Source organism: Pipistrellus kuhlii, unplaced genomic scaffold (assembly GCF_014108245.1).
Source record: "Pipistrellus kuhlii isolate mPipKuh1 unplaced genomic scaffold, mPipKuh1.p scaffold_m20_p_2, whole genome shotgun sequence".
Taxonomy (NCBI): domain Eukaryota; kingdom Metazoa; phylum Chordata; class Mammalia; order Chiroptera; family Vespertilionidae; genus Pipistrellus; species Pipistrellus kuhlii.
In genome coordinates, this window is record NW_023425515.1 from 155993349 (window position 1) to 156005588 (window position 12240).

General features: G+C 36.8%; 1 protein-coding gene across 1 annotated transcript in view; it reads left to right on the forward strand.

The window, feature by feature from the left end:
- Positions 1-12240, forward strand: part of CUNH1orf87 (chromosome unknown C1orf87 homolog) — a 78222-nt gene that overhangs the window by 7423 nt on the left and 58559 nt on the right. Inside the window, exon 2 of the mRNA XM_036445610.2 lies at positions 7199-7417. Coding sequence (XP_036301503.1) covers positions 7199-7417 — 219 coding nt within the window. The remainder of the gene's footprint in view (positions 1-7198; positions 7418-12240) is intronic.

A 12240-nucleotide genomic window follows, 5' to 3' on the forward strand; every position in this document is an offset into this window, starting at 1 on the left:
GTGTCATACAGAATAGTCTCACTGTCCTAAAAATTCTGTCTATTCATCCCTCTTTTTAAACCCATGATCTCTTTTCATACCCTTGATTTAGTTCAAACTCATTCAAGAAAATAACATACAAAAATTATTGTTCCCCATTCCATAGACCACGTGTATGTATCCAGAAGGTGGCAGGGAGCGAGGAAAGTTGTTGGTGCTGCCTCCTTTCATAGTATGGACAGAAGACCTGGCTCAGAAACTGTACCTTAAGGCACTGAGATAATTGGTGAAGAGCACCAACAGTTGCATGATTATTTTGCTTAGAATTGCAAAACAGGGGAGAGTGCAAGTGCAAAGGACATTAAATTTCAAGCCGGTAAAGGCTGGCTGAAAGATTTAAAAGCAGCACAGTCTGCAAAGCTCCTGGGTATCATCCACCTGTGGACATTGTGGTGATGCTCTGTTGTTGTTTTCTATAAAATGAAGGATTCTGAGGATTTTAAATCCTAACTACTCTGCTTTGTTTCTTTAAAGTGGGTGATTTCTAGAACTGGTAATTACTGTTATTAGACAGATTAGATTAAATCTCTATTTTTTTAATCTAGTTAAATAGATTTTCCTCAGTTCCTGTGTACTATAGAACTTTGATCTTTCGGATGCTAGTTTTATCTATCAGTAAGAAAGTTTGGAGGATCCAAAGGAAAGAGCATCTTCTCTGTACCTGGGTGAAGCGAAGGTTTGGATAAAGGAGACAGCACTTTAACTGATAATTAACCTACAATTGCCATGTCAAGGGCTGCCTGAGCACCAGGCTCAATGCTAAATATTTTATACATCTTATCTTGATAAATATTATTTTTCTTATATCACAGATGAAAGACTGAAAATCAGAAATGATAACTAATTTGCCAGAAGTCACACAAAATCAGTCACACAGAATCAGGCTAGGATTCAAAATCAGTACTACACTGCCTGAAATTATGTGTAAACTTTGCACAATTATGGGGAAAAAACACTTCCTTTTTCATTCTCTATGCTTTTATTTCTCAAACTTTAGTGCACATCACAACATCATGGGATGTTTTCCAAGAAGCAAGATTTTCTTGTCCTATTTAATTCCAATTTAATAATATCAGAGTGGTCCACATATCTGTTTTATCATCCAGCATACTGCATGATTATGGCCCATCTCAGGTACCTGACGTTCAATGGTCAGGAATCACTGTCATTTCCTTCAAGAACAAGCCCTTCACCCCATTTGGAATGTTTTTCCACATCTTATTTTCTCCTTCAACTGCTATTTTATATCTTAATTCCTTCATGAGTCATTTTCATCCCATTTAAGTAGATTGGGTTGGAAACTCCTCTATGGTCCCATATCTCTTTTTATATAATTCATTTTTAAGTTATCACCTACTTTTATAAATTTTAAGACAACATAGTCTGAAGACAATGAGTGGATTAGATGCCCACTACTACCTTGACTGAGTAGGTAGTAATGAGTAGCTCAAAGACCGGTCAGATAGAAGAAAATGTCCATAGTGTAAACATGGCTAATGGTGTAAGTGAAGAAAGAAGATTGCAGAAGAAAAGGGCTGTTGGGATATCATTGAAAGTACATCATACCAAAGGACAGCTGCTGATTGATTTGGTTACTAAGTCATCATATTACAATATGACCTTAATTTGAGAAATAATTTTTATTCTGTGAAATACTGTAGTGCAATTGTCATTTAAAATACATTTTGGTTATTTTCATTGATGTAAGAATTTGACTCAATATTATAAAGAAAGAAATGGATATTTGGGGAATAACTTTGAAAATGCATTGAATTCCTTGTCCTCGGGAAGGTTAAAAACCAAAGCTGAATGACAGCCACTTCAGCATTCTGTAGAGGGACTTTAGGTCTAGGTGGGAAGATGAACTAGATGCCTTTATATATGGTATTTAACTGATATTTTTAAAGAGAAGCAAAATCTAGTTGCTTAAAACAGAAGTTGTAAACTATAGGTGAAGACTTGACAGTAATGTAGAGGAAGGAGCATTTGGTCTGAAGTCTGAGCCTGAGTCCTGGACCTGTGCTGACGAGCAAGGTGACCTTGGGCAGTTAATCTCTCTGATCATCTGTCTTCTCATCTGTACAATGGTGATAATAATACCTACTTTTCAGGATTATTAGTACAGCATGAAAAGCATTATGCAAATTCATATGTGATAGTTGACACAGAAGCTTTTAGAAATGTTAGCTTGTATAATTACAATAACGAAGAAATAAATGATTCGGGCATAGGGTTGGCAGTTAAAGTCTTTTAAAATTTTTGCTGCCGAATAAATTTCTATGATAATAATACACACTATGGCTTAGGGAATTACAAAAGCAGCAGCAGCAGAAGAAAACCCCCCTCACAATAACATGTGCTACATTAGCACAGGCTTCATATTACAGCTTCCCCATGGAGTTCGGTGAGATTTTCAGTTGCACTCCCTCCCAAGTCTCATTTTATTTTTTATTTTGTTGTTGTCTTTTTTAAAAAGGGAAAGTCTGGTTGTGTTGATTATCTGCTATTACTTCCAAATAAGAACATGCTTTCATTTGCTGAAATTAGATCCCCAGTCACTGCCTTCGCATACTCTGGGCCGCCTTCTCCAGAGGGTTTGGGCCTGTTAGATAGCACACAGTTGGAAATCAGTGGCATTGAGTGCCTTCCAAGACTGGCAGACCTTTAAGATGGCATCTGGTGACCTTTTTGCCGAGTCCCTCGAGTTCTACATTTGAGATTTGATGTTCTTCAGGAAAAGGATGCTTCTAGCCACCTTTGCAATGTTCCTTTCTAACTCTGAGCGGTAGCAGAGGGTGGCACCAAAAGGCTGGTATGCAGGAAGAGCCCAGTGTGAGAGAGGGAACAATTGGATAGTTTTCTCCACGTTTATTTATCATTCAGTAATATAATAATCTCCCCTAATTACTGTAGTTCCCAGAGGACACAAAACTCTTCACTGTGTCCCAGCGAGCAGCAGCTGAAGTCAGAAGTACATGTGAAGAAGCGAGCTGTGTCTTGCTTCCAAGAGAGTACTGATGGCATTTTTTTTATTATTCTATTGAAATGGCAGATTTCTAGTTTCAGTACCACAGGTAGATAGCACACAAGCTTAGAAGAAAGAACTGTGAGTTTGTGGACAGCATAATAACCGAGGCATGTTGACTAGATATTTGTGCTAACAATAGACACCATTTCTCAGCTGGGAAGTCATTTTCATGATAATTTTAAACTTCTATGTATTTGTATTTTTTTTAAAAACAACAACAACAGATTAACAAGTTATTTTTGGTTTTTATATCAATATTTACTGTGGTTGTTTAAACAGACAGGCAGATATATTTCACATTTCTCAGGCTAATCTGTCCTGAGACTACCCATAAAAACATTTTGAAGGTGATTAAAGCAAAGATAATTGATCCCTTTATTTCATCTGGAAAAAAATAACTCTCTACCACTGTGCCCAGTCTCGCCTGTAAATCCTGCACTACCTGCTTTCATTGCCTCCTCCTCTATTTTCTGCGCCTCATATAATCCCAAACTTCCATGCAGTCTCTCCTGACTTTTCTATGGGCAGTAGGAATTTAGGTGCAACCAGGTAGACCGAGGTTTACATTCTGGCTTCACTACTGAAAAGCCATGTAGAATTGAACAAACCAAAAAATCTTTCTGAAACTTAATACCTTCATCCTAAAATAAGACATATATGAGCACCTATCCCTAGGGTTGATCTGAAGACTAAATAAACTAGTGTATGTAAGTAGCTAGTGTGACTGTCATGGGTTAAATGCTCTGTAACATTATTTTTGCAACCATTGCAAACCGTAGCTATTACTCATTCAGTTTTTTTTGTGGTAAAATTGGGGTACAAGATTACATACATTTCAATTGTACAAGATTATAATTTGATATCTGTATACACTACAGTGTTCACCACTGTATTTCTAGTTACCATCCATCACCATATAATTGGTCCCCTCATTTCCTTTCCCTTTCAGCCTCCCCTTAAGTCCCTTTCCCTCCCATAACCACCAGTTAATTCTTTGTATATATGAGTTTGTTTTTGTCTTGTGTGTTTTTCTTAGATCCCACAAATAAGTGAAACTATGTGGTATTTGTCTAATATTTTTCGGTTATTCCTCTTATGAACTTCAAATATCACTAATTCTTTATAACATTCACTTGACATTCATCTATAAGTTAATGAGATATGTTTCATATTATTTATATGAAATTTATGTCCATTTCTTTAAATACTTATATCTATATGCATAGACATAGATGTGCACATCATAGGTATACTCACTGAATTCTCACAAACATGATACACCCATGCAACAACCATCCAGATCAAAAAACAAAATAGTACCATTATCCTAGAAGCCCCCCTGAAATTCCCTTCTGGGCTCTACATCTCTCCAAAAGGTAACCTCTAGCTAGGAACTATCTGTATAACGTATAGAATCAAGTTATACCAACTGTTAACTTGATTATTTTGTTATTTTTAGACAACTAAGTGAAATTAAGTTCCTTAAGGTCAATGACCTTATACTACACATCTTCTTTCATTGCAAGAACTGTTTATACATCTTTCTTCTATATTCCCATCTTGTTCTGTTGTTATATGACTGTACCTGTCTGTCAAGGCCCCAGCCCTGAATGTGCCCCACTGTGTTCTTTGCATCTCCATAAGGACTACTGGGCAATCCTGGAGGAGAGCATTCACCCTTTAGGCTGATGCCACAAAGTCATGATCTGCAGCCTTCATGGCCACTAACTTTGGCCCCGCCAACTTATCTGCTGTCTTCCACTCTTCATAGCAGCTATTTCAAGCCATCTACCCTTAATCAGACTTCCTATCCTAGCACTTCCCCCTTGAGAGCCAACAGGTAGCCACACCATGTATATCAAAAGAAAATTCAAGCTGTCAGCAATTTTATCAATATCCTGGCACTAAATGTACAATAAATTTCCCTGCACCCTCACCTAGATCCCTATTACCCAACTTTGAGATTTCATTTTCACCTCTGTTCTCTCAGTGACACCCCATTTCACTTTGTCAGGGATCATCTTATTTTATCAATGATATTCTCTCCTTTTCTCTAATTCAGTTGGCTCTTTTCACAGCCCACTTCAGTCTAGTATACACCCCCATTATCTCACTGAAGTTCTTTTGCCAAGATTCCTAGTAATATCAATGGACACCTTTCAGTGCTTACCTTTCTCAGGAGTACCTAACACTGTCCACTATGCCCTCTCTCTGGAAACATCTTCTTCACTTTGCTGCTAAGAACTCACACTTTTGGTCCACCTCTACCTTACTGAAAATTTATTCTAAATTGCTGTTTAGGGCTCCTCTTCCCTCTATAAATGTAGGAGTTTCTCAGAGTTCTTTCCTAGGCCTTCTTTCCTTCCCATGCTGCCACAACCAAGAAGATTACTATAAAAAAAAAATCTAAATTATTGCCTATGGATTGGTTTTACTAAATAAACAAATACTGGGGTGACTGTTTTGTGCTCAGAGAGTATAACATGCTTTTAAATAGATCCTTTCTACTATGTTAATAATAACATCTTGAATTTATAGAATCCCTTCTAGACATACCTATTTTTAAATTTATTTTCCCAATTATAAAATAATATTTTCTCATGTAGAAAATTAAGAATATTTTTATGAGATGTAATGTAATATAATATTTGTATAATGTAATAAGGTGCAATGGAATCTTCTGAGTTTTACTACCCAGAGATACTTACTGTTTACTTTGGCCTTTATCCTTCTAGATATACTATGTTCTCACACATAAACACATATATTACAGACATACTTTGTACATAGTTGAGATAATTATATTTTCTACTTATTTGTAAACTGGACTTTTTTGTGTCATTGAAATTAATCCTAATTATTTTAATAGCTCTATACATTTTATCGTATAGACATAGAATTAAATATTCAACATATCCACTTATAACTAAATATTTAGAGTTTTTAATTTTTCTACTCTACTTTTTTTTCATAATTCACAATTATAAAATTTTGATTTAATAAGCTAAAGAGTTTCAATTTTCTGGCTCTTTAATACATCTTGTCAGATTACCCACTCAATTACTTAGATGTTTTGGTGTTGCCATTCACTTTTTTTTTTTTTTTTAAGTTTTCTATATTTAAAATGGTACCTTGCAATTGTTTTGACTTGTAAGTCTTTAATAATGAAACAAGGTTGAATACTTTTAAAATTTTATTATTTGCATTTTCATGAATCATTCCTATTGGGTTTTTATTTTGCTTTGCTTTTCTCTATTCAGGGGTGGAGAACATTTTTCTGCCAAGGGCAATTTGGATATTTATAACATCACTTGAAGACCATACAAAATTATCAACTTAAATATTAGCCTATTATATTTGGTCAAACATTTAATTAACTCACCCCTAATGTCCTGGCAGGGCCAGACCAAACATCTTTGTGGGCCTTATACAGCCCTCGGGCCAGAAGTTCCCCATCCCTGCCTATGTAACATTAAATTTAAATGGAGGACTAATGAAAGGAAAAGAAGCTTCAAGATGAGAGTTGAGGGAAGACACAGAGCAGACCTGGAGCTGATGAACTGCCTAGACTTCCTTCTTTATCTAGTTACAAACAGCAAAAATACCTTTCAGGCTTGTAAGCAAGATATGTGATTATCTAGCAGGGGTGTCGAACTCAATCAGAGAAGGGGCCAAAATCTAAAATCCAGCCTAAATCGCGGGCCGAATGGTTTACTGAACAGTCATAAACTGTCATTGTGATGGAAACGCAGCGGAGTGCAGTGATGACAGCGTGGTGCGGGCCACATTGCAAGGCCTGGCGGGACGGATTTGGCCCGCGGGCCTTGTGTTTGACATATGTGATCTATAGGGTTCATTTTGACACTGTCATTACTTACAATAAGATCTTTGGAGCACGTGGACAGATGATCTTTATGAGTATGAGGAAGAGGGGAGGGGAAACAAAGCCTAAGGAAATAGTTGCATGGCTCTCCATGGTAAATGATCCCTAGACAAATAACCAACATTTACTTCCATGTTCCCCAAAGGTGGGACACTACTGTTCTAACAAACACCTTCTGTTTTCTCATGCCAGCCTCACACATGCAAATCCACCCTGTGAGTAACAAAGTGCAAAACCTTTCTTCACAGCAAGGAGAAGGAGAACTTGAAGGCAAACACTCAAAGAGTGTTCCAGAAATCTGTGACTGATAATGCAAGGCAGATGAACAGAGACCCCCCAGCTCCTAATAATCTCACTGATCATCAAATCAGTCATGGCCCAGAAGAAATGCAAGAGAACAAGCCCCCCAAGGACAATCAGAAACTCCTAATGGGAGCACTTGGTCGCAGACTTCTGGATGGCAAAGTGAGTGACAAATACCTGAGCTATTCCTGGTAATGGGCTAGGAAAATTCAGTTAGAATAGAGGCATATATTCACACAAATGGTAATTGATGTATTTTGCATAAGATAGACTTAGAATGAATTTTTTAAATCTGAAAATGAATTTTAGATTATTGCATCTCTGTTGACCACAAATTGAGTTGGTCAACCTACTCTGGCTATAACTCATTCAATGATGGACATCCTTGAATAATAAAAGGGTAATATGCAAATTGACCTTATTGGAACCACTAGGAACTTGTTGCCATGGCATGCACTCACCACCAGGGGGCAGACTCTCAATGCAGGAGCTACCCCCTGGTGGTCAGTGAGCTTCCACATGGGGAGCTCTGCTTAGCCAGAAGCCTGCTCATGGCTGGCCAGAACAGCAGTGGTGGTGGGAGCCTCTCCTGCCTCTGTGGCAGTGCTAAGAATGTCCGACTAACGGCTCTGAGGGGACGCGGGCCTAAGCCATTAGTCGGACATCTCCCAAGGGCTCTGGGCTGTCAGAGGGATACCTGGCTGCTATCTTAGGCCCAATCCCCAGGGAGCAGGCCTAAACTGGTAGGTGGACATCCCTCAAAGTGTCCCAGACTGTATGAGGATGCAGGTTGAGCTAAGGGACACTCCTCTTACCCCCCAAGTACATGAATTTTCTCATGCACCTGGCTTTTAGTATAGTGATAATTATCACTATATATGTAAATCTGGGGTAGGTTGGAGGTAGGGTGGTCTGTCTTCTTTAACATTCCAGGGAAAGATCACTTACTTTCAAAATCCAGTGCAACCATATATAGAAATAAAAAAATTATCAGCTCAAAACTGTCTGGATAGAAATCTATATCACTGCACTCTTGTTCAGAATCAGCCAAATCATCTACAACAAACTAACATGATAATGAGGAATCTAAATGATTAGTATTTTGTAATTAAAAAACAAGAATAGCAGCAATTGCAAACTGGATCCAAATCAAGATAAAACTAACAATTCATTGATAACAAAAGTGCCATTTCCAAAAATTGTTGAAACAGCAATTAAACAGATATGTAGAGTAGGAGTTTTGCAGTACTGCCAAGCAGTAAGTGATAGCCAGATATTTTAGTAGAATACTGAAATCTGCAGTACACTCTAATATATTAAACTATTTTTAGTTTCTAATTTTAATAGCTCCTACTAAATCTCTCAGATACAAGCTAGTTTTCAGTTATATGAGAAAATAAAAGCCTATGAATTTGTGACTTTTGTTCATAAGAACTCTGAAAAAAATGCAATTTGGAGTAGTTAACAGCCCAACAATGGGACCTCAGATCATACTCTGAAAGATCTACTTGAACAGTGGGGTCCAGAAATAAATTGACTTGCCCAAAATGTCAGTGGCACAGCCTGTGCTGGAACTCTGGCTTCCTGTTTCCCAACTTATGTGTTCTTTTGGCTTTCTCAAAATGAGTCCTTGAATTTAGGACTTGGTTGGAGCAGAACATAATACATCTGCAGAGGTAAACTAATCTATTATAAATGTCTAAAGACCTCTGATATTTCACCTAATTTTGACTCTGGCATTAATATATTTGTTTTTGTTGCTCCCCAAGGATGACTTTGGTAAGAATATTATAGTTATAAAACACTTCATTATTTCCTGGTCATTTTCAGGTAAATTTTATTATTTGCTCCTTGGAATTAACCTGTGAGGTTATTTCTGCCACTATGGTATATAAATGATAAAACTGAGATGCAGAAATATTAAAGTTATAAACATCCAGATAAGATGTTTACCCAGATTTTCTTTTACCTTCTTAATATTGATCTTCCTAATTATAAAATATTATATACTCATGTAGAAATTTTAGAAAATGCAAGGAGAATACAATTGAGAAGAAGACAAAACTCGATTGAAAAGAAAAAAACAGCAGTATATAGCTTTCTCTTCTGTCCTCCATGCATAGATATAAAATAAGAAGCATGATGCATATACTCTGTTATCCCGCTTGACTCACTGCATAGTAAGAATTCTGTCCCAACTTCACAAAATTTACCTTAAGCATCCTCTTTAATGGCTCTATGAGTCATACTCAGGACACTTAAATAACATTTACTCTGTGCCAGGAGCTATATTGTAAGCTCTTTACATAGATTAACTTAACTACTCTCAAGCACCCAGTGAGGTAGGAACACTTATTACCTTCACGTGTGAAGGAACTGAGAAACAAGAGTTGAAGAGCCTTGTCCAGATCATAAGACTGAGAAGAGAAAGAGCCCAGCTGAAGCCCAGGTTCTAGGTCCTTAATCATCAAACTGTATTTATTCCTTTATACTATAAAGTTTATAGGAATATATCATGGCTCGTTTAACTAATTCCTTATTTTTGGTATGTAAGTAATTTCTAGATTTTCTCTTACAAATAGAAACTTCTTAATATGCCCCCTGGCACACTGAGCTGCCCATTCCTAGAACAGACTCTGTGTTAGTCATTATAATGGGCAGCATGTTCGCTGGGTAAGCTGTTCATGAGCCTCCATAACCTGACTCTTTGCTAGCACTGGAGCGACAGAGGGAGATGATGTGTCTCTACCCCACACAAAAAAACTCAATGAGGTTTCTCAGGGGAGGCTCAGTAGGGCTAACACTCAACCACCAAACACAGCAAGGCCTCGTGGGAGGTGTGGGCCTAATTGGTTCTGTCTGCCAAGTGTGTGGAGCTGGCCTGCCAGATGGCTGCCACAGTTGCTTGGTACAGAGACCCTCATTACCACCTTGATAAGTGGTAAATGGAATCATGCCTCAGTGAAAAAAACAAACCAATCAGAACTCATTCTAGATCCTCATCCCTCACACATCAATGAAAATAAGCTTTCCTGCGTGGTATCTAACAGACAATCTGGACTGAATTTGCTTCAAAAGAGGATTTACTGATAAAGACTTAAGCTAACATGGGTGAGGATGGGGCAAGTGAGAAACTTTTCTAAAGTAAAGATGCTGCTTGATGGGTATCATATCATTAATAGGAAGTAAGTAAAGCAGAAAATGTTAAGTAAATCCACTATTTCATGTGTGTGTGAGAACAGTTAGATATCTTAGAAATCAACCAGTACAAACCTTCATTTCACAAATGAAGAAGGAGAGGCCCAGAGAGCTTCATGTTTAGTTCAAAGTCTCACAAGTGAAGAGCCTGCCTCTTCTCACCACCAACCTTAGGATCTTTTTGTCTCCAAATTCTTCTCCTTATGTGTTTTTGAAAATATATATGTTGTTTACGTTATTTCTCAGAAAAATCAGTTCTGCCTTCTCTCAGAAAATAAAAAAGAATGTGTGACTAGCAACAAACTCAGTAGCACAGTTTCAAAAATAAAATTAAGAGTGTGCTTTTTATATCTGGCAGCATGAAAACGAAAGTGTTAGTGCTTTCATTTTGATAATTTTCACGGCTGATTGGTGGTGTTTCTTTTAAACCCTTTTTGTGTGTTTTATATTGCTTATTCTGCTCAATAGCACTGTGAGAAAACAACAACAACAACAAAAACAATAGCCCTGTGAGGGAGATAGAGGCACAGAATGTTATTTCCTTTAAGAAATGAATAGACAGATATGAAGGATAGTTCCACTTGGTTATGCATTGGTGGCTCAGATTCAATATGTTCAAAGCAAAATCTCTCATCCCACTCTTCATCTTGTGGTCTGTCACGCAAAATGGTCTCCCAGTTCTCCAAGTTGCACAAGCAAGAAACCTGGGCATGCTTTACGATCCTCTCTCCATAACTCTGATATCCAACTAATCACTGAGCCCTTTAAATTCTACTTCCTTTATATCTCTCAAAAATTGCCCTCTTCTTTATATTTCCTCTGACATCATCCTAGTCAGACCACTATTGTACCTCAGACTTTAATTATCATCAAATTGGCTTTCCCTTTCCCTCTCTGTATTGGTCAGCTATGATAATACTTCTGTGTAAGAAATTACTCCAACACTCACTCAGTAGTTTATAGTAAGTTATGCTTACATCAGCAGATATAAGCTAACACAGCATTAATTTATTTCACTTGGACATTCCCAGGCTTGGCTCCAGATTGAAAATTTGATTCAGGTCTGCTCTGTGTTTTTCTTATTGGTCTCAATCAGTGCATAACCCTATAGCAGATGTCATCATACTATTAAAATAAGTTGTTTCTTTATCTCTCTCCTTCAATGAGTCTATAAGTCCCCTGAGAATAAGATTTTATCTTGTTCATTGTTATTTCCAAAATTCTTTCTCTATGTAAGAAATGCTAGAGGCTTTCACATCAGAGCCTGGAAGAAGTAAATGTATGTATTTTTCCCCCACTGGTTCTTAATATTATGTTGGAGGTATTCACCAATATAATTAAACAATATAAAGCAACTAAAAGCATAATTAGAAAAGAATAGGAAAAATTGGTTTTAGATTATAAGATTATACACATAAACTCTCAAAACAACTAGTGAATAAACAACTAAAACAGTAAGAGAATTTGCAAAACAGAGTTATAACATCAATATATACAAATCAATAGACTTAATATATATAGAAAAAAGCAAGTTAAAAGATAAAATTCAAGACACCATTTACAATAACAAATAACTAAACAATTAAATTAACTAAATAAATCAAATGCTTAGACATAAGATTAACAAAAAATGTCTAAACCTTTTTGAAAAAAATAAAACATTCTTAAAAGACACAAGAGTAGATTTGAACAATGGATAGGCATGTATCTTATACAGAAAAAGTTAACATAATTAATCTATATCAAAATTCCCAATAACCTGTTTGCAGAAATATCAAAAGTCACCCTA